Genomic DNA, 23,429 nt, shown 5'->3' with positions numbered 1-23,429 from the left:
TTTTCCCTTCCCATTTTTTCTTCCTGACCTGTCCATATCTGGCTAAGGTAACAAGCTAAGTTAGCAAAGGGTTAGAATGATGCTGTTATGAAAGTGGCACAATTTGAGTCCCTCTCACCTCTTTATGTGTATTTCATGACCTAAATTTTATCTTTTTATGAGAAATAATACAGCTTTGTCGTGTTCCTCAACCCCCCCCCCCCCCCCCCCCCCCCCCCCTTTTTTTGTTTTTCAAATTAATTGTTAATTTTTCATTAAAATGACATTGTTTAGTTCTGTCCCTGCGTGGCCACTTAACCCCGTACACAAATGATTATCCCCCCATAAATACAGTGGTATGATCCATAGTAGCATGTAGATCAGTGACATCAAGTGACATTACTGAAATTATTTAGATAACAGGACAACAAAGACAGGCAATTGCTCCTTTCTTTTCCTTCATTTTGGTCATTTATAATATTGTGGTCGTCAAACTCAATGACTCACCACTGTAACATGAAAAAAAAGAGAGAAAACTATACTTATGAACAAAGTCATTAATACAGAAATATTGCTTTGTTTAGAAATAAAAATACATTTTGTGATCATATTCAGAGAGCTTCCATAGTGTACATAACAGCGTTGAAGAAGAACACTGACCACATCAATCAATCAATCAACTTTATTTATATAGCACATTTAAAAACCACAGGGGAAGCCAAAGTGCTTTACATTAGGACATAAAATAGGTTTAAGATTAAGATAAAAGGCATAAAAAACACAAACACAAAGTCACTTCAAAAATAGACAAACAAAACAAGCAAAGAAAACAGAATAAAGGAACAAACAAGCTCACTGCAAGGGCTTTTTAGCCAATGACAGACAAACATTAAAGTAAGTTAAAGGCGAGGGAGTAAAAGTGCGTTTTTAGAAGAGAGATTAGATTTAAAAACAGGAAGCGAGGAGGCCTGTCTGACATTTAAAGGGAGGTCATTCCAAAGCTTGGGTGCAGTAACGGCAAATGCTCCGTCACCTCTGAGCTTCAGTCTTGTTTTAGGGACTGTCAGCAACAGCTGGTCGGCTGATCTTAGGGATCGGTATGGGCAGTACGGCTGAAGCAAATCAGAAAAATGTGGTGGAGCAAGGTTGTTCAAGCATTTAAAAACAAATAACAAAAGTTTAAAATTGATTCTGTGGTACACAGGGGGCAGTGTAGGGACGCCAAGATAGGAGTGATGTGCTCGTGTCTGCGGGTCTGGGTTAGCAGGCATGCAGCAGAGTTCTGCACAAGCTGCAGACGGGCGAGGGAAGCCTGGCTGATCCCTATGTACAAAGAATTGCAGTAATCAAGATGAGTCGTAATAAAAGCACGGATTAATTTCTCCAAGTCAGGTCTTGATAAAATGGGTTTCACCTTTGCTATTTGATGCAATTTATAAAAGCTTTTTTGTACTACACCACTGATCTGTTTCTCAAATTTAAAATCAGAATCAAACTTGACCCCCAGATTAGTGACACAGTCCTTGATATACAATGACAGAGAGCCAAGGTCAACATTGGGGGAGAATAACAACTTGGTCCGAATATCATTAATTCAGTTTTGTTCTCATTAAGACTAAGAAAATTTAATGAGAGCCAAGCTTTAATGTCGTCAAGACAGTCTATGAGTGATTGGACTGAGCGGGCATTGTTTTGTGCCAATGGAAGGTAGATCTGGCAGTCATCGGCATAAAAATGAAATGAAATAATTTGTTTCCTAAAAACAGAACTGAGGGGGAGTAAGTAAAGAGCAAATAAAAGAGGGTCAAGTTGTCAAGTTTTACACAGAAGCTTCTGTCAGTTAAGTATGACCGGAATCAGTCAAGGGCAACACCCTTGATGCCCACACAGTGCTCGAGACGAGAGATCAAAATGCTGTGATCAACAGTGTCAAATGCAGCAGACAAATCTAAAAGCACAGGACAACAAACTTTCCTGAGTCTGTTGACAGAAGCATATCATTTGAAACTTTGCTGTGCTGACTCTGTGCTATGGAGGGCTTTGAACCCTGACTGGAAAAGCTCAGTGATGCCATTATCTTCTAAGAATGGTAACAGCTGATTGTAGACAACATTCTCTTAAATTTTGGAAATGTATGAAAGATTAGAGATAGGCCAGAAGTTGGAACAGAAAGAGGGGTCAAGGCCGGTTGTTTTAAGTAGGGGTCTTACCACTGCACGTTTAAAATCCCCAGGTACTATAACAGAAGAGAGGCTACTATTGACTGGAGAGGGACACCGGCCCAAACTGAGCAAATACAGATGTGCAAGGCAGAGGACTCGAAGGGTCATAGGAGGGCTGAGAGATACAGGCTCTTGTAGACACAATCTTATCAGTGAAGAAGTTGAGAAATCTTTCACAGATTTGAGTGGAGGTATCAAAACCAATAAACTTGGGAGCATCGAGGACAGTAATTATGGTTTTGAACAGAGCACTGGGGTTGTTACAATTAGAAGCAATTATTTCGGAAAGATATTTACTTTTCTCAGCTTTTACAATCTTCTAATAGCAAAACAGGCTCTCTTTAACAATACCACTTAAGCTCCGCTCTCCTGCACTCTTGTCTGGTAGCACGAGTGACGTCATTCAGCCAGGGTTCGGGCACAGGTTTGGTGCGTCGGCTCTTTAAGGGAGCGAACATGTCCAGTGTTTGTAGACACAAAGAATGAAAACTCAATGCCAGCTCCTCAGTATTCAAGCACATAGATGTTATCCTCTAGCTCACAGAGACCAATAAAAGTTGAGGAGAACAGACCTGGAGTAGCTTGAAATTGAAAACTAATGCCTGGGATGGGGAAATGTGTTTTTCCTGATACTTAAGTATGGCCCTAATGCTGTGGGATATACATACAAATAATGCATTTTGGAAAAAAAAATAAAAATATGTGAAAATGTTGATGACTGACTGACAACACTGACAAACAATAGACCAATGATATATGTCGATGGCCGCTTGCAACACACTGCTAGCCCTCTGTAGCCAATAATGAGTGGCTACCTGACCGGACCAATTGGGGGGAATTAAAAAAGAAGCTTTCACTACAGCACATTGACCATCTGATAGGCCATGTCAAAATAATAATAATAAAAAAACATAGCGGACCCACCGGAATGATGCCCAGTATCCACCCCTGGATATAATGATTCAGACACAGTGAAAGGATGAATCAGGATCAAATGACACTGTTCTTTCCTCACAGCATTGACACAGTGTGTTTTGAAACACTAATTTATTTTACCTCTTTCTTTTCATTAAGATTAAGAAAACCTTTATATGTCCAGCAGAGAGAGCGGCAAAAATAGCAAGAGCAAAAATGTAGGTTACGAAGGCAAAATAGAATAAAAGGATAAAAATACTGGCAAATACACAAAGTACAATGGACCCGAAGATGGTCTGATTTTGTTATTGTTGTTTTGCTTTCATCTGAATACATAAGAGTCCAAGTTTAAATAAAAGGGGATTTATAATTCACACAGAGATCAATGACATGAGGTTTGACTGGACTTTATCTGAGATAAACAGCAATGTCTCTGACTCTAGGAGCCCGGTGACCTTTTGAGTTTCAAACCAGAGCAGAGGGAAATGTCACAAGACTCTCAACCTCATAACTGTGTGGTCAGTTCTCTGAATCAGGTGAGGCATAACTCTCATAGCCTGGACGGTATAACTGTAAATGTAGTAAATCCAAAAGTCACAGAGTCACAGTCAGAAAATAGTAATTAGAAAAACTGAAGGAAAAGTAAGAAAATGGAAAATACAACAACATCAATGAAACATCTACAAAGACTTAACTTCCTTCTGGGTGGAGTGGGTGGACCTCTGGAAGGAAAAAAAGAAAACTTGAGTCGCAAATAACATCACATGGAGGTTGGGGAAATCACACAATATTATTTTAAACAAGTTAAAACATTTTATTCTGTATTCAACAAATTTTACTTTTACTTTCCTTGTTTTTAACTGTTTAACTGATAACCACTTTATCTGTGTGCATGAAACAACAGCACCACCTAGACGATGCACCATAGAAACACACCAACTCCTCACACTTGTACTTATCAGAGCAAAAACGATAAAAAAAATAATAATAACCAGAGGAAGAATGAGAATTAAGGAGTAGCAGTCATTCTATTGAGGAAATGAAGGTGAAACAACTATTCAGATGGACGCAGGGAGAGATCCAGACGGAGTGGAAGATGTGAGGGAGCAATGAAATCATCTGGACACAGTGGACATCTACAGAGAGTTATATGAAAGAAGAAGAAAGAGTTCAGCTGATAGGGACAAATATTTGGAGCTCAGCTTTCCTGATCTATAGTCTAAGAGCAACGAGGACAACATGTTGATCCACACTGATCCTGATCAATGATCAAAGATCAACAACCTGATCAAACTGACTCTTCAGCCATCAGAGGAGACGTTTCATGCTGGACCTGAACTCTGCCTGGAAAGGAGACACAAGACAGTTAGAGACAAAGAAAGAAAGAAAGAAAGAAAGAAAGAAAGAAAGACAGACAGACAGACAGACAGACAGACAGACAGACAGACAGACAGACAGACAGACAGAAAGAAAGAAAGAAAGAAAGAAAGAAAGAAAGAAAGAAGCAAACCTTTCACTCTGAGCACTACTTCCTTCCGTCTCAGGATGTTTCCCTCCTTGTCATAGACTCTACAGGTGTAGGTCTTAGTGTCTATCTCTGTGGGGTATTTCAGGGTCAGACTGAGGTCTCCAGTTTCCAGCAGGTCTTCATTCATCTTCGTTCTGTTTCTATAAATCTGGTTCTGCTTTTCATGATGGTCAGAGCCGTTCTCATACACATGGACCATGCTGTTGTCTCTGTCGATCCACTCCACTGTAGCGTCTCCAGGCAGCTCTGCGGTTCTGAAGGGCAGCTGGACAGACTCCACCCCTGAATCCACCTTCACCAGCTGGAAGTCTGAGAGGACAACACATCACATCATCAGCTGTAGAGAAGAAGAGTTCACATCCTAACATGGCTTCATTCTCTTTGTCTCTCTTTGGTGTCAACGAAACTCAGCTCCATGTAGCATTTCAAACACAGAACCCTTCAAACATCAAAGGATCAGCTCAGCTCTACATTATCCCTTCCGTTGTCTTACGCTTATGTGGGTCAGGGTTGTGGGAGCAGCAGCTTCAGCAGGGAGGTCCAGATGGCCCTCTCCCCAGTCACTTCCACCAGCTCCTCTGAAGGAATCCCTAGGTGTTCCCAGGCCACACTGTAGATATAATCCTTCCATTGAGTCCTGAGTTGCCAACAGGTGGTATCAGTCGATAGCTCTGCTCCTTGCTCCACCGAAATGTCCAGAAAATACGATTGCAGGTCATCGAAAACGGCGCCTTCGCCGCCACATTTGATTGGCCGTGGTGGGCATACAAATAAGACGGCGAGGACAGCAATAAGTAACTTTTGTGCGGCCCGATCTAAAGATAGTCTGTGCCGATTTTCGTGAGAATCGGACAAAATTTGCGACGTGTGAAACTTTTTAAAGGTTTTTGACAAAATCCAAGATAGCGGAAAATCTATCATGACGCATTTTGACGTCGTAGAGTAGGCTGAACTCAGCATCATCCAAGGATCACAAAGATACCTCGTTTGTAAATTACGGGCGTACGGTTCAAAAGTTACGTGCGCAAATGTACTTCCAACTTTGACCCATTGGTGGCGCTAGAGCGTACTTACTGGCAACATGTAACTCAGGCAAATTAAAGATCCTACTGTCCTTAATCAGTGTGCAAGATTTCACAACTTTGTACCATACGGTTCTATGGGCTGCCATAGACTCCAATGGCAGAAGACGGAATAATAATAATAATAATAATAATAATAATAGTAATAGTAATAATAAAAATAATAATAAATATAGCTGAGGGGTCCAAGCAGTTATGGACTCCATACAGCAAGATGACGCCATGGGGAGTTCCAAAAAAACGGCCATCAGCGGTTCATATGAAAAAAAAATAGAAGCAATTAGAAGCAGTAACCAAGACATTTTGCAATAAAGGCAAGTTTGTTTAATAACGCCTCATTATTTGTCACGAACGCTACATTGGTGTCAGAAGTAAAACCGCCGAAGTTTGACTGGCTAACCTCTGCTAGCGCGGCTAGCCCGCGCCTGGCAAATTCATGGCAGCACAGCGGAAAATGAGCTCGTCCGAAAATCAAAGGGGAGCCGATGAAAAATGCTCATGCCGGTATGTCAGGGCATGAGGCAGAGTTTCACCATGCTTCAGAGCATGGCGCGCCGGCGGGAGAACGCGCACGGCGAGCGCCGCAGAGCTGAATGTAAACAAAGATGGCGGCGCCCACTATAACCAGGTGCAAGTGAAGACGCCGTAATACTCCGGTAGGGCGGACTGGAAGGCCTTCCACGCCCAGTTTGAACTCTTAGCACGGGCTGCAGGCTGGTCAGAGGACATTAAAGCGCTCCAGCTGGCCCTGTGCCTTACAGATGAAGCTTTGTCATGCTTGCTGCTGCTTTGCCCAGCCGAAAGAGAGGACTATGGAGCTCTAGTGGGAGCTCTGCGGCGCCGTTTTGGACAATGCAACCAGTCTGGTGTTCTGCGCTCAGAACTGTCAAACAGGAAGAGTCAGGCCGGGGAGCCGCTCCGGGCATTGGCTAATGACATTGAAACCCTGACAAGGAGAGTGTATGCAAACATGTCCCCTGAAGTGTAGAGTGAACTGGCCAGGGACCAGTTCATCCAGGCCATAACTCCCAGGGAGCTGCGCATACAGACACAACTAGCGCGCCCCCATAATCTGCAAGAGGCGCTGGAGCTGGCCTTGGAAAGAGAGATCATCGGAGACACCACAAGTAATGGCATCGGCGACCCTGTGGTGAGAACTGCGGTGCAGGAGGGCCCAGACCAAGTGAAGCCGGCATGGGCAGATGAGCTGACTGAATTGAGCCGTGCTGCGTCACTGCAATTGCCGCGCAGCAACAACCCTCCGCGTCGAAGCCCTCCTGTGTGTTGGGTTCAGTCCGGTCATATCAGCGTGAGGTGCCCCAAGCAGGCTGGTGTCCAGGGAAACGCTCTGGGGTCTGTGTAGACGGGATAACACAGACCCCTGTCCCTGCGTCCCACCATGCTTTGTTGCCTTGGGACGTAGCCCAACTGTACAAACGGGGGAGCGGGGCTCCACTTCCCCCAGAAGCAGATGACATCACAGAGGCTGCGAGAGTGGTGGGCTGGACCCACATGGGGGATTTCTGCCATGTCCCCATCACCCTGGCAGGGCCCCATGTATAGCTCTCGTCGACACCGGCTCCACGGCAACACTGATGAGACCCGACCTGGTCCCAGCGGGGATACAGCTGGAACCTACTGTGGTGAAGCTGCGGACAGTGACTGGTGAGCTAGCCCCTATGCTTGGAAGAGGGGTGGTGGCTATACAAGTGGGAGGGCTCTCAGTGAACTTGTGTAGCCCAAAGAGGAAGAAGGGCAGCTGTCCTAAGTTAGACAGCCACTGGGTGGGGTCTTGTGAGGTTCTGGAGAAGCTGGGTGAGGTGGTTTATAGGGTCCAGCTGCCGCCAAGGGGGAGACGGGTGGTCCTCCACAGAGACAGGTTGGCCACATACAGAGGTGATGCACGCCCACTTCAGCGCCCTGGGCCCTCAACACCTGTCCGGAGGAACAGAACAGCCACAGCCCCAGATTCAATGACTGTCTCCTACACCAATGCCCCACATTCTTCCCCATCCCTTAACTCGCCCCCTGTTCATCCACAGGTTGTTCCAGGACTGCAGGTGTGGCCGCCTTTGTTCACACCAAGGCGTCCTCGGAAAAAGAGAAGACCCCCGGGCCACCTCAGGGACTTTTTATGTGACCCTGCAGTAAGGTTCCCAATGTTTTAATGTTCATATTAGAGTTCTGTGTTTTCCCACGGTCTGTGAATGTGTTGTGATGAGTGTGAGAGGGAGGGGGCGTGGGAGCGAGGGAGAGGGGGAGTGCCTGAGGGTGAGTGAATGGAGCCCGACGGAAGAGTGAAGTTGAAGTTTTCTATACGTCAAAGCGTTCCCGAGATATGACCTCACATCCCGTCTGGAACCTTTGCCACCTATTTCGATTGGCTGTTGTGGACAAACGGATTGGACAATGAAAACGTCACTAGGTAACTTTTGTGTGGCTCGGTCTGAAGATAGTCTGTGACGATTTTTGTGAGGATCAGACAAAATTTGTGACCCGTGAAACTTTTTAAAGGTTTTTGACAAAATCCAATATGGCGGCCAAATTCTTGCGATTGCGTGAAAACTTTTGCCGCATCCTAAAAGGGGACATTCCACAGTATCAGCAAAAATGTACTCGGAAATCCTAATACATCAAGAGAAAAGAGCAAAAATGCAATTTTGTTCGTTACAGCGCCCCCTAGTGCCTGAATGACACCAAATTTGGCCTGTCTCCTTGGGGTGGGTGCTGGAGACGTCTGGGCAAATTTTATTTCGATATGTCAAAGTGTTCCCGAGATATGACCTCACATCCCGTCATAATAATAATAATAACACTAACAAAAGCAATGGGGGTCCTGCAGCTTCACTGCTTGGACCACAATAAGAAAACGTAGAAAAGTGGACTGGAGTCCCCAGTCAGGGTGCATACAGTGTCCATCCTAGGGCCTACAAAAAGGTGGGTACTCTGAATTTCTGTTCGGTGCATAAGCGCAAACAAGACTCAAAACGCATTCCCTTTTCATCCACCTGGGAGAAACCCAACATGCAGAGAGTCTTGGGGCAAGCAAAAAGCCCACCCCAGCCCAAAGCCCAGTTCACATCGAAACAGACCCTTCGTGCTCCTCCTGTGGATGGTGAGCACACTGGGAAGCTCTGATAATGATCCTTCAGCAGCATGTGACAACAAGAATGAACAATAATAAAACTATATTACTGATGAATCAATAATGTCCAACTCTGATCACATGTTCGCTGATGAAGGATCACAGTCAGTGCTTCACATCTTAGAAGATTTATTTCGGTCATGTAAAATCAAACAAAGTATAAAAGTACAGATACAAAACAAAACATAAGCAAAAACAATTGCTTTGTTGCTTTTCTCATCCAAGAACTCAGAATGTCGGCGTTCCACTGCCCCAGAGAGCACACTACAGCTACTGGGCTTCAAGCTGAACTGTCTGGGAAGACAAATGGAGGAGGAACGTGCTACTACTTGCGGCAATCTGTGCTGAGGGGTGAGTACACACAGCAGTTGCACTACTCCACGCGTGTGATGGTAGCAGTAACAGCCGATTGAAAGAGGTGACTGAAATCAGCACCTGCCAAACGAAGACAATACAAGCAACAAACCAGTCATTTGGCTGGTGTGCAACGGTGCTGAGGACAGCAGAAGTCATGGGAGGAAAAAAATTCACTTTCCATGGTTCAAACGCATGGGAAAAGGACTTGCATCTAAAAAGGGGTACCAGTTAGCTAATGTCTCCTCACTGGACTCTTTGGATCCTCAATGGATTTAAAATATAATCTCAGGCTAATCTCTTTGAGGTTACAACTTTATGTTATGCAATTTATACTTAGTTTATTTGGGTCACGTTGCTTATTTTCCACAAAATATTAAAATGTGAAATAAAGCAGTGGTCAGATTTAGTTTACTGAAAAGATGTTTAAAAGGTAAACTAGAAAATTCCCTCTGGGAAGATGTCTGTGAAGGTTCTCAGTCATCCAGGTCATCCAAAAGAAATTCTACAAGTCCAGTTGCCCTTATTCAGTGTTTTTTTGGATCCTTCTGGGGAATTTTGAAAGGGCTACAGGGGGTACTGCCGGGGGTGCCGTCTCTGTCAACGTGGGAATCAAACCCATGACCAGAGCTAATCAGACAGACATGGATCATCTTTCACTGAGCACTGATATTGAGGAGCTGGAAACACACAAGTCATCTGTGTGTGTGTGTGTGTGTGTGTGTGTGTGTGTGTGTGTGTGTGTGTGTGTGTGTCGGTGTGTGTGTGTGTGTGTGTGTGTGTGTGTGTGTGTGTGTGTGTGTGTGTGTGTGTCGGGGTGTGTGTGTGTGTGTGTGTGTGTGTGTAATCACATAAATTTAACCGTGTGCGTGTGCACACGTGTGTGTTTTATGTGTGGGTGTGTTGCTGTGATTACATAAAGTTACCTGTGTGTGTGTGCTACTGACCTCTGACCTGACCTGTATCTACAGTACTGACCTGTGACACTGAGCTTCACTTGTTTCTCCATCAGTATCTCTCCCTTCTTGTCGTAGACTCTACAGGTGTAGATGTTGGTGTCTACATCTATGGGGTATTTCAGGGTCAGACTGAGGTCTCCAGTTCTCAGCAGGTCTTCATTCATCTTCGTTTTGTTTCTATAAATCTGGTCCTGTTCTTCAGGACGATCAGAGCCGTTCTCGTACACATGGACTACATAATCCTCAACATCCGTCCACACCACTCTAGCGTCTTTAGGAAGGCGAGTTATGGTTTTGCAGGGCAGCCGGACAGACTCCACCCCTGAATACATCTCCACCTGGAGGACTGAGAGGACAACACATCACATCATCAGTAACATAACATGGATATTAGTGACCCCAGTTTCTGGTCAAGAAAGTTTCTGATGGGTTTTACCCACAGAGTTTTCCTATTTAAACCTGAACTTCCCACTAGTTTATCAGAACTGAAGAAGCTACCCAGATGAGTGGTGAAATGTCTTCAAGAAATTCTACAAGTTCAGTTGCCTTTACTCAACACCTTTTGGAAAGTTGACAATCAATGAGGAACCAATCATATGAATGTATGAGGGAGAACCCTAAGTGTGACGGAGACTTAAAGTTAGCAGACTGACTTCTGAGTTGTAAATGCAAAGTGCGCGTCTGTTTAGAACGCAGTCTATAAGTTCCCCCGAAACTTAGGTGAAGAATAAAGAAGCAGAAGACGGTCCTTTCTGATGGTGCTTTAATGTGTAAACAGGGTACACAGATGTGGTGCAGTTATATGTGTGTGGTTCTGGAATAAACCAAAAATAACAACAGCCATCAATAAACAGCTCTTGATATGTTTAACCATAACACAATCCGAAATAATAACTAGAAAATTTCCTCTGGGGAATTTTGAAAGGGCTACAGGGGGTACTGCCGGGGGTGCCATCTCCGTCAACGTGGGAATCAAACCCATGACCAGAGCTAATCAGACAGACATGGATCATCTTTCACTGAGCACTGATATTCAGGAGCTGGAATCACACAAGTCACCTCTATGTGTGTGTGTGTGTGTGTGTGTGTGTGTGTGTGTGTGTGTGTGTGTGTGTAATCACATAAATTTAACCGTGTGCGTGTGCACACGTGTGTGTTTTATGTGTGGGTGTGTTGCTGTGATTACATAAAGTTACCTGTGTGTGTGTGCTACTGACCTCTGACCTGACCTGTATCTACAGTACTGACCTGTGACACTGAGCTTCACTTGTTTCTCCATCAGTCTCTTTCCCTTCTTGTCGTAGACTCTACAGGTGTAGGTGTTGGTGTCTTCATCTGTGGGGTATTTCAGGGTCAGACTGAGGTCTCCAGTTCTCAGCAGGTCTTCATTCATCTTCGTTTTGTTTCTATAAATCTGGTTCTGTTCTTCAGGACGGTCAGAGCCGTTCTCATACACATGGACTACATAATCCTCAACATCCGTCCACACCACTCTAGCGTCTTTAGGAAGGCGAGTTATGGTTTTGAAGGGCAGCTGGACAGACTCCACCCCTGAATACATCTCCACCTGGAGGACTGAGAGGACAACACATCACATCATCAGTAACATAACATGGATATTAGTGACCCCAGTTTCTGGTCAAGAAAGTTTCTGATGGGTTTTACCCACAGAGTTTTCCTATTTAAACCTGAACTTCCCACTAGTTTATCAGAACTGAAGAAGCTACCCAGATGAGTGATGAAATGTCTTCAAGAAATTCTACAAGTTCAGTTGCCTTTACTCAACACCTTTTGGAAAGTTGACAATCAATGAGGAACCAATCATATGAATGTATGAGGGAGAACCCTAAGTGTGACGGAGACTTAAAGTTAGCAGACTGACTTCTGAGTTGTAAATGCAAAGTGCGCGTCTGTTTAGAACGCAGTCTATAAGTTCCCCCGAAACTTAGGTGAAGAATAAAGAAGCAGAAGACGGTCCTTTCTGATGGTGCTTTAATGTGTAAACAGGGTACACAGATGTGGTGCAGTTATATGTGTGTGGTTCTGGAATAAACCAAAAATAACAAAAGCCATCAATAAACAGCTCTTGATATGTTTAACCATAACACAATCCGAAATAATAACTAGAAAATTTCCTCTGGGGAATTTTGAAAGGGCTACAGGGGGTACTGCCGGGGGTGCCATCTCCGTCAACGTGGGAATCAAACCCATGACCAGAGCTAATCAGACAGACATGGATCATCTTTCACTGAGCACTGATATTCATGAGCTGGAATCACACAAGTCACCTCTATGTGTGTGTGTGTGTGTGTGTGTGTGTGTGTGTGTGTGTGTGTGTGTGTGTGTGTGTCGGTGTGTGTGTGTGTGTGTGTGTGTGTGTGTGTGTGTGTGTGTGTGTGGGTGTGTGTGTGTGTGTGTAATCACATAAATTTAACCGTGTGCGTGTGCACACGTGTGTGTTTTATGTGTGGGTGTGTTGCTGTGATTACATAAAGTTACCTGTGTGTGTGTGCTACTGACCTCTGACCTGACCTGTATCTACAGTACTGACCTGTGACACTGAGCTTCACTTGTTTCTCCATCAGTATCTCTCCCTTCTTGTCGTAGACTCTACAGGTGTAGGTGTTGGTGTCTACATCTGTGGGGTATTTCAGGGTCAGACTGAGGTCTCCAATTTTCAGGTTTCTCTTCATCTTTGTTCTGTTTCTATAAATCTGGTCCTGTTCTTCAGGATGGTCAGAGCCGTTCTCGTACACATGGACCACATAATCCTCAACATCCGTCCACACCACTCTAGCGTCTTTAGGAAGGCGAGTTATGGTTTTGCAGGGCAGCTGGACAGACTCCACCCCTGGATCCACCTCCACCTGGTATTCTGAGAGGACAACACATCACATCATCAGCTATGCATCCTGATCTGGACGTGTGGATCCAGGAACAGGGCCCTAAGTCTGCAGAGGAGGTGGCACGCTTGGACGAACTTTTTTGTCAGCCAGGAAGGGGACAAGGAGGACCACCTTTGGACGGGACTGTTGATCCTGGTGATCGCAAGTCTGATGGAGGTGAAAGGGGTGGTGGTATAGCTCAGAGTAAAACCTACCCAAGCAACAGACAGTTCACTCCAAGCTAACTAACTCTTCACGAAAACCATATTCAGGTTCGAAACGAGATGTGAGATGTTACCAGTGCAACCAGATCGTTCACACTCAGTATACATGCCCAGCCACTACACAGAGTAAGCCATCCCTGTTGTGTTCAGTTCCTAGGCCCACTGTTCCTGCATCATTGCATGAACCGGTACGGCCAGCTCAAGCCAGACATGCTACAACACACAAGCCCTGGCCAGATTCTAGATTTTGATATTCCATCTGATATCGCAGGACTTTAGCGGGTTGACCAAACACTAAAGCCCTGGTTTGATAAGGTCTCTGAAGTTGATGGAGAGAAGCAAGACAGAATAGATGTTTTGGCCTCACCTCTACCACCTACCCTTCTCTAACACACTAAGCATCGGCCCTGGTTTTACCGGCGCTGGAAGAGACCTGGACCTTTTAATTAGAACTGGACTGTGTCTCTGTTTGTTCCTGACTCATTCCTTAGGAACTAGTCAAAGTTCCTGGTTTGATGAAGAGTTTCTGATTCTGGAACTAAACCTGGAACTTTCTCTTCATCTCTCTGTAACAGCTGATTCAACTCTGAACTCTTTCAGCAGCTGGAACGAGTTTCCACAGGACAGATGTTACCATCAGCATTATGGGTAGTGTAGCAGTAGAGACTCACCTGACATGAAGTAGTGTCGAAAATGAAACAAAAGACCCCCAACAATAACAAGAACCACCAGAAGAACAAGGAGAACCACAAGAACTTTAGCCCAGGTTGGAAACGGATCTGAGGAGAAACATCAAGAACATCATGACCTCTGACCTGCACTGCAAATTATTTGGTTTTTACCAAGACAAAAACAAAACTTAGATTCAGGAGTGTAAGATAATTTGTCTTGTTTTAAGAGTTATTTTCTTATTTCAAGTGTTTAACTTGGTTATTCCTATATTTAACAATCTGAATTTTAGAAATCTTGTCAAGTGAAATTATCTTGCTGCATGGACAAATAATTTCACTTTCTTTTAGTACCGTTACCCTCAGATTTTGTGTTTTTATCTTGTTTTTAGACCTCCCTTTTTTTGCAGTGTGTATCTATATTACTTTCCATTAAGTCTTTCCAGTACCTTTTAGGTGGTGCAGCACTACTTTCTCTGTCAGGATGTCTTGGCCTCTGTAGACGGTGCAGATGTATGATCCAGAGTCTCTCTCTGTGGGGTATTTCAGGGTCAGACTGAGGTCTCCAGTTTCCAGCAGGTCTTCATTCATCTGTGTTCTGTCTTTGTAAAACTTGTCCTGTTTATTGAGTTGGTTTGTTCCATCTCGATACACATGGACCATGATGAGGTCTGGTTCAGAGCGAGTCCACTCCACTGTGGTGTCCTCAGGCAGGTCAGTGTTTGTTTTACATGGTAGGATGACAGACTCCGCCCCTTCCTGCACCTCCACCTCCACCTGCTGGTCTGAGAGGACAATAAAGCAGATAAACTGTAGAGGCAGGTGTTTGTTTCCTGGATGAGAAGCTGTAGGTGTTCAGTCTGCAGCTCTTCATCTAACAGCTCACTGCGGCTGCTCCCTTTTCTTCTATTGCTCCCATATCCATAAAATAATTTTTTATATGATCGGTGAGTTCTACATTCACTGATGAACACACTGAGTTTTCTTGGATTAGTTGAACACAAAAGTCAAATCAGGAAGTGGTTACAGCAGAAGTAACATTGTGGTCATAGTAAATAACTTTAGTCGGTAGAGAGCAGTAATACACCCTGTAGCATCAAAACTGACAACACTCCCAAAAGAAGAAGACCACCAACTCAAGCAGAGTAAAAGGAGCAGTAATTGGTAATGGAATGGATTTTTGGGCAATAGATAGATAGATAGATAGATAGATAGATAGATAGATAGATAGATAGATAGATAGATAGATAGATAGATAGATAGATAGATAGATAGATAGATAGATAGATAGATAGATAACAAGTTAATTGAATTAAGTGAATTCAAGAAGGAAAAAAAAGGGTCCAGAGTGTTATCTGTCAAATGCAGATGAGGAGCTGAACAGGCATATGGACTGAGGGAGGACAGATTTCCTGTAGCGTTCTTTGTCTGAGTCCCTTGGAGAAGGAGCTCCGTTGTCTGTCTATCATCTGGTGGAGAGGGTGGTCAGGATTATCCATGACTGATAACAGTTTGTTAAGTGTCCTCCTCTCACAGCCAATGACAGAGCCAGCCTTCCTGATCGGATTATTCAGTGTGTTGCTGTTCCTCCAGCAGACCACAGCAGAGAAAAGGGCCACAACAGACTGGTAGAAGATCTCCAGCATCTTACTGAATCTTCCTGAGGATCTCAGCTTCCTCAGGAAGTAGAGTCTCTGCGGGTCTTCTAGGACACAGCTGTACTGTTGGTCCTCTAGCTCAGTCTGTTGTCGATGGTCACTCCTAGGTATCTGTACCTCCTCCACCACCTCCACATCCCTGTTCAGGATACTGAGGAGCTGAGGAGCTGTTCCCTTCGTCCTAAAGTCAATCACCATCTCTTTGGTCTTGTCCACGTTAAGCAGCAGCAGCACTCTACAAATCTGTCCACCAGTCCTTTATACTCCTCATCCCGTCCAACACTTATACACCCTACAACTGCAGAGTCATCAGAAAATTTCTGGATGTGACATGACTCTGAGTTGTGTTGAAAGTTAGTGGTGTATAAGGTGAACAGGAAGAGTTCCCTGTGGGGATCCCACACCACTCACCACCACATTAGACAGGACATGACCCCCACTGTCTGTCAGGTAGTCAGTGATCCAGGAGACAGTGGATGCACCAACACCGATCGACCACAGCTTCCCACCCAGCAACAAAGACTGGATGGTGTTGAAGGTGCTGGAGAAATCAAAGAAAGTGATTCTCACTGAGCCTCCACCACCATCCAGGTGTGAGTGAGCTATGTAATACCTAAGTTATCTACATCTGCTGTGGATATGAACAGAGTTACCACTGGATCAAGAACAAGGCTGAAAGCTGTGACTTCTCTGCAGAGCACAGAGCTTTCTGACTAGCTGACATGTTGAGATGGGATGTTGAGAATATATTGACAGCAATAATTAGAAACATCTTATCACATTAGCAGAAATACAACACATCATCTTTTGAATGTTCCGCTACAGAAAGTTAAACCTCACTAATATTCAGTTGAGTCTTTTTCTTCTTCCACATATTTAAACAGTGAACTCATGTTGAGGTTTGTTTCTGACCTTTGACCTGTAGATGTACGTCTGTCACTCTCAGTTCTTGTCTTCCATCAGTGATGGAGCAGGTGTAGTAGCCGCTGTCAGACAGGTGGGGTTTTCTCAGAGTGAGGCTGAAGTCTCCAGTGACCAGAGCATCAGACGTCATCGATGTCCTCCCCCTGTAAACCTGGTTCTGACCTTCAACTTCACCTGTTTTTTGTTGTTTGTGGATTAATTTGGGACTGAGATCGTTCCTGGTCCAAATCACTGTGGGGTTCTCAGGTAGAAAACCTAAGTACTGACAGGGTATCAGGACAGACTCCGCCCCCTCATTCACCTGCACCACACCTGCCGGAGCATGCTGGGAAACTGAGAGGACACACAAATAGAGACAGTAATAATCTGCATGCGCTGGGTCTGACTTCACACATGACCGAGTGTATGTCACATTATCTACAGGGACCAGAGAAACCAGTTTAACTATGAGTCAGTCAATAAAAACTACGTTTTATTCAGACTGGAGGCAAAGAACAGATCATTGAAGGTGTTTACAGTTTTTTATAGATTTGGCTGAAATACTTCCTCTCTTGCTCAGAGTAATGAGTTTATTGTTTATTGTATTTATTGGGATTCCCATTAGCTGCTGCCCATCAACAGCTAATCTTCCTGGAGTCCACACAGAGTAATGACATTTGTAAGATTGTGTTGATCAGGTCTGTCCTCTACTCCAGTCCTGTAACATTTTAGAGTGAACCAGAGGACAATGTCCATATATGTTGGCTAAACAATTCATGGTTTAATTTCCAGGATGTTTCTGAAGTTCTTATCAAGCTGCATATTTAAGTTGTTTTCTCATCATCAACTGAATCTGAGTTTGAGAAAAAGAAAGAAGAAACAAAGCAGACACACTACACTGAACACAAGCAACCAGTTGATTGACAGATGTTGACATAAAAGATTTGATGAATTTCATGAATAAACTGAATATTTCTGCTACACCCAGTGAAAAGGGGGGAAATCTAGCTCTTTTCTGTGTCCCGGCTCCGCGCACTTCCGTCGTCATTGACGACCACTGTGAGTTGCCACTGCAACCCCTGACCCTCAGGCCTGGGCCACAGCTGAGACCAGTTCATTAATCAGGTGTCTCTGCTGTTAACTTACAATAACACACACACACTACACAGGTAATTTTGTGATTACAGCTACACACACACACATGTGCGCGCAAGCACGCCCTCCTCAGCCTCACACACCCACACACACAGGCATGCTCCACACACTTAAACACAGGTAACATTATGTTATTAGAGCTACAAACACACACAGGCGCGCGCAAGCGTGCCACACACATCCACACACAAACACACAGTGTTATTACAGTTACAAATACACACAGGAAGAGTAGTAGGATGTACAAACATGCGCTTGATTGGTCCATAACTCCCTAACCATATGCTAACTGTGCGACATGTGGGTTAACTGTACTAAATGTAGGCTAACTGTGCTAAATGTAGGCTAACTATGCTAACCGTAAGCTAACTGTGCTAAATGCGAGTTAAGTGTGCTAACTGTGGGTTAACTGTGCTCACTGTAAGCTTACTGTGCTAAATGTAGGCAAAGTGTGCTAACTCCCATGTTGACAGAGACGGTACCTCGGGCATTAGCTCCCGTAGCCCCTTCAAAATTTCCCAGAAGGAAGTTTCTAGTTGTCATTCTGATTCTGATTTTCATAAGTATGACTTTTACATCAAGAAATCCAGAACTACCACCACAGGGATGGCCCATTTTAGTGCTTTAGAGTATTGCTGATCGAAATTACGTTGAAGAAAATGTATTTCATTGCAGGCCTGTAGACATGAGAGAAATGACGTGAGACTGAAGCAATGATCAGATCCAGGAAGAAGATATCTCACCATGAACCAGGATCACAAACACCACCACTGTCTTCATCTTCCTGTCAGAACTCCAAGACCTCCATGAGTTTGAACTCTTCTTTAGATCATGAACAGACACTTCTGACTTCCCTCCTCTCGACTTCGGCTCAAACTGTTTCCACTGAAGTGAAAGTGTAAAGAAACAGGAAGCTCGAGTTTCTCTGCATCAGCAATTACTGGAACTAACTTCCATGAGCTAAAGTCTACAGGGTGTGAATTGGTTTTTGAGAAGGGATATCAGGTGACACACAGCTGCTGTGTGTACTTTGCTTTCATTCTCATCACATTTTTTTATGATGTGAGTACCGCCTGTACCTCCGTCACTCCCACTTACCTTTCATCTGATCCGGGACTATGAATCTCTGTGTCTGCTGGTGGCGTTTTCTCCTGGAGGCCACGTTTCCTCTTTTATTATCAGACTGTAGCTGAAATGAAATAAAAAGACAGTTTCAACAATTCTCTGTTGTGCCACTTCATCTCTTCCTTATTTCTTTTCTCTACTTATTGAGGATTGTACGACGGGTAAAACAGCGCCGTCTAAATGTTTGATCAGAAGGGAATCCAGGCAGAGTTGGCTTCCCTTCGTGAAAATAAAGAAGAATGATTAACCACAGGTGAGGCTGTAGCCCTTAAAAAGCATATAGGTTAGAGTTTCTGTCTCAAACGGCTTCCTGGTGTCTGACAGATTCAGCTGAGACTTGTCTGAGTCTGTTTGCAGGAGTTGGAGTCTGAACCAGGAAGTTTGAACAGAGATATTTGTCCAGAGTTATTGCTCTGGAACCACATGATGTAACTGAAGCTGATACATAAGAACTGTTTGGATTCATGTCTGTGTCTGAACACAGTTTGATTAAATACAGATGGATCTGTGACTTTGCCTCCATCAGCGGTGAATATTAGGGAGTCCCATGCCTCCATCTTTCTTTGATCGCTTCCCAAAAAGGGGTTTGGGAACAACTACCGGCAAACATTGAAACAGATATGCAAACCTTGTCAACGCACTCTCTGGACAGGTGGGCAGGGTGAGACACACACACCTGTCATCATCAAAAGCCTCACAAACAATGTGTGTGTGTGTTTAGGTGTTGCTGAAGGCAGAGCGTAGGATTGGACGTCGAGGTCAGATCGGCATTGATGATGTCACACTGAGACAGGGGGCGTGTTCATGACATCATGACACCTGAACTCTTCATGAGATGGAGACAGTGGAAATAAATCCTTATTCTAATTGAACGTGTTCTCAAAACCACGAAACATGTTCAACTCGTTATTCTGTCCCGATCACATTCATTTCATTGATTAGATTATTAGTAGTTAGTTTTCTATATGTGACATCAATAATAAATGGGACATACTGCATATATGGAACATAATTCATATGATGTTAATAAGGTTGAAAACTGTACGTTGTTTTGGAGCTTGGAGGCCAGTAAGCTAGAGCTCCTATTAGCTAAGATGCTAGGAAGCTAGGGAGAACTTCTGTTAGCTTGGAGGCCAGTAAGCTAGTGCTCCTATTAGCTAAGATGCTAGGAGGCTTGGAAAAGCTACCGTTAGCTAAGAGGTTAGGGAAATATGAAGAGCTACTATTCGCTTGGAGTCTAGGAAGCTACATGTTGTGGTACAGAGCTGTCCTCTCCTGAATCAGCTGATCAGTTGGTCTTTATTCCTTCTAGATCATCATGTTTCTGGCTTTGGTTCTATGAGCTCATCATCCAATCAGAGTGATCTCTCAGACTGATCTGTTCTGTAGACTGAGGTCCAACTAGAATTAATATGACAGGACACAACAGAAAAACTAGAGTCAGAGACGATAACTGACACCAGAAACCGTCCAACAAGAGATGAAGTCAATGTAGAAACTGTGGAAACGTTCCATTTCTCCACAATTAAATTGAATCCAAACACATTTGCTGATTAGTGCCTTCTGTCTTGGTTTCATCAACACATCAAGTAACAAATAAAAACAAAAAAAAAACTCATTTTGGCTTCTGTCTTGTTGAAGGTTTAAGTCAGGACTGCCCTCTGCAGGACATTTGACTGAAGTGCATTAGTTCCCTCTGTTTAGAGACATCTATTATAGAGTGTACTCAGTTGTTATGTGACATGTAATTGTACTGCTGTTTCAATGGAGTGCAGTATTTTGTTTTCACCACAGTGAGGCGCAACTCAAGCTGTGCCATCTTATTTTGTTTAAGCCACACCCAAGTTTGCTCAACCTCTGAGGTAAGAGACCCACGAGGAATAAGGAAGCTTCCTCGACTCATGTTCGACGGAGATGAAACCAAGTATGAACTGTGGAAGTGCTGGGACATTTGCATTTATTAGGATTAAAGAATGCGGTTCTGAGAGAAACCAACGGCGAAAATGAGGCAGCGGCAGGCGGTAAGAAGAATGCTGGTGCGTATGCCGAGTTGATTCAACTTTTGGATGATAAAAGCCTCTCGTTAATTATGAGAGATGCACCTGACAATGCAAGAAACGCACTAAAAATATTGAGGGAGTTCTATGCCGGGGAGGGGAAGCCCCTCATTATCAACCTGTACACCATGCTGACATCGCTTCAGAAGACGAGCAGCGAGACCATTACAGACTACATCATCAGAGGTGAGCCCGCCATTACGGCGCTGCGGAACTCGGGTGAAACATTAGGAGATGGCCTGCTGATTGCTATGGTATTAAAAGGGCTGCCCGAAAGTTTTAGGCAATTTTGCAATACATTTAGCACAATATAACATTTGCAGAATTCAAAACAAAACTGTGTAGTTTTGAAGCCACAGTGAAACTAACTGCAGAGTCCAGTGACAACGTGATGAAGACAGTAGCGATAGCCGAGCGGAGACCCGCCAAATCAAGTGCACGGGACAGGAGCAATGAGGATGCGGACATTGTGTGTTTCAAGTGTGGCATGAAGGGTCACCGAGCGAAAGCATGCCGGCGAAAGACGTGGTGCAGTCATTGTGAAAGAGAAACCCACAACGATGCCACTTGTAGACGTGAAGATAAACAAGATGGGGCAGGAAAGTCCTAGATGAGAGCGGGAACAGATCTTTAGCAGCAGCGGCTGATTATGCCTTCAGGATCAAGGATGCAGACATCAGGATTCAGCCGCAGCTAACGCGCAGCATTAAGGAGAAGGGCTTGATGGTTGACACTGGGGCTACGTCCCACATCGTTACCGATATAGCCAAGTTTAAAAGTTTTGACGACACGAAGGACTTCCAGACCTTGTTAAGGAAGAATGGTATTAAGCACGAGACATCAGCCCCGTATTCACCTCACCAAAACGGTACTGCTGAGAGGGGCTGGCGTACCCTTTTTGAAATGGGCAGATGTATGCTAATTGAAAGTGAGCTACCCAACTACGTTGTACAAACGGCAGCCATAGTACGCAACAGATGTTTTAATAAGCGAACAGGGAAGACCCCTTACCAGATGCTGACAGATAAAAAGCCAAACTTGTCCAAAATGCAAAAGTCTGGATCTGTATGTTACACATACAAATAGAACAAGGGAAAGCTTGATTCCAGATGTGACCAGGGACTTTTTGTCGGTTATGACAAGAACAGCCCCGCTTATTAGATTTATCATCCTGCAACTGAAGAGATTCAATAACACAGACTTGTTAAATTTGTGAACAAGGTGAACGTGGAAAAGCAAACACAGACAGATGGGACACAACCAAACGATGATAACAGAGTGGGACAGCCAAGGGCTGACATAGCCACACAGGAAGTCTATGATAGCGCTGAGAAGTCTCAGGAGCTGAGGGTAAGAAACAAAAGTCCACTAGGTGGTACATCTGATGAGTGTGATAAAGAAGAATAATGAATATGCCGGTGGGAGGTATCCTAAAAGAGAGAGGAGAAAACCAAGTAATTTAAAGGATTTTGTGACTTGCCACAGTGATGAGATTCGTACTTCCGTTGATTACTGTTACAGAGCAAGGCTAAGACAAGTACAAAGCAAGGTTTGTGGCAAAGGGTTACAGTCAGGAGATGGGAATTGATTATGGTGAAACTTTCTCCCCAACAGCCAATTTGACAAGTGTAAGGGTATTGCTACAAAAAGCAGTGCAGGAGAACCTGTTACTCCACCTAATGGATGCAAAAACAGCTTATTCACACGCTTCCATTGACTATGAGATCTACACAGACCAACCAGAAGGGTATGAAGAAGGGGAAGGTCGGGTGTGTAAGCTGGAAAAATCTTTGTATGGTCTAAAGCAATCTGGCTGAAACTTGAACAGGATTTTACATGACTGTCTAACTGAAAATGATTACACACAAAACCCACCAGCTCACTGTGTTTATGCCAAGGAGACAAAACATGGAAAGGTGATTATGATAATCTGGGTGGAGGATTTGATAATTGCAGCCAGCAATGAAAAAGTAATGAAGGATGTAAAGGAGATGCTTTCAGAAAGATTTAAGATGAAAGATTTAGGTAGACTTAAGCATTTTCTTGGTATCGATTTCACTCAGTCTGATGGATGTGTGAAGATGTCACAAGAAGCATATGTCCACAGGATATTGGAGAGGTTTAATATGCAAAACTGTAAACCTAGGGAAACTCCCTGTGATCAAAAACTGTGTTACACAGAAGATGCTGTTAAGATGTGTGATGTTAAGATGTATTGAGAGTCTGTAGGCAGCCTTATATATTTAACAACATGTACACGTCCAGACTTAAGCTTTGTGGTGAGCAAGCTATCACAATGTTTTTGTGAACCAAGAGAGGAACACTGGGTAACTGTGAAGCAGGTATTAAGGTACCTCAGAGGTACTACAAATAAGGAGTTGGGTTTCGGGAGAAACGACAGTAAGGAGTTAGGCCTAGTAGCCTATAGTGATGCTGACTGGGCAACTGATACCACTGACAGATGTAGCACCACAGGTTACTGTGTAAGCCTAAGTGAGAACAGTTCTTTAGTTTCATGGAAAACTAAGAAACAACCTACAGTAGCGCTCTCAACCTGTGAGGCAGAATAT

General features: G+C 44.0%; 1 protein-coding gene across 3 annotated transcripts; it reads right to left on the bottom strand.

Annotated features, from left to right (window-relative positions):
- Nucleotides 1-704: 704 nt before the first annotated feature.
- LOC125003979 lies at nt 705-18,923 on the bottom strand. 3 transcript variants are annotated; one of them, XM_047578265.1, is made up of 10 exons: nt 18,776-18,923; nt 18,421-18,562; nt 16,532-16,876; nt 14,411-14,746; nt 13,965-14,072; nt 12,736-13,059; nt 11,433-11,759; nt 10,204-10,530; nt 4,627-4,953; nt 705-4,460 (listed from the first exon to the last, which is right to left on the bottom strand). In XM_047578265.1, the coding sequence occupies exons 2-10, from the start codon at nt 18,455-18,457 to the stop codon at nt 4,405-4,407; spliced, it is 2,187 nt and encodes a 728-aa protein (XP_047434221.1). In that variant the 5' UTR covers nt 18,458-18,562; nt 18,776-18,923; the 3' UTR covers nt 705-4,404. The 3 variants fall into 3 exon arrangements, with proteins under 3 accessions (XP_047434221.1, XP_047434230.1, XP_047434238.1); XM_047578274.1 differs by lacking the exon at nt 18,776-18,923 and having other exon boundaries at nt 705-4,252; nt 4,401-4,460; nt 18,421-18,729; XM_047578282.1 differs by lacking the exon at nt 18,776-18,923 and having other exon boundaries at nt 705-3,838; nt 4,401-4,460; nt 18,421-18,729.
- Nucleotides 18,924-23,429: the final 4,506 nt, after the last annotated feature.

Source organism: Mugil cephalus, chromosome 1 (genome assembly GCF_022458985.1).
Source record: "Mugil cephalus isolate CIBA_MC_2020 chromosome 1, CIBA_Mcephalus_1.1, whole genome shotgun sequence".
NCBI lineage: Eukaryota > Metazoa > Chordata > Actinopteri > Mugiliformes > Mugilidae > Mugil > Mugil cephalus.
The sequence above is the reverse complement of the archived record's forward strand: the minus strand, read 5'-3'. Positions and strand labels throughout refer to the sequence as shown.

What these genes read in the sequence shown, in the direction of transcription:
- LOC125003979 (XM_047578265.1), bottom strand. Translation starts at nt 18,457, where the DNA reads ATGAAGACAGTGGTGGTGTTTGTGATCCTGGTTCATG. An exon ending in AGTGAAGCTCAGTGTCACAG is followed by an intron (nt 11,760 to 12,735) that starts GTCAGTACTGTA and finishes TTGTCCTCTCAG; the next exon opens with TCCTCCAGGTGGAGATGTAT. An exon ending in AGTGAAGCTCAGTGTCACAG is followed by an intron (nt 10,531 to 11,432) that starts GTCAGTACTGTA and finishes TTGTCCTCTCAG; the next exon opens with TCCTCCAGGTGGAGATGTAT.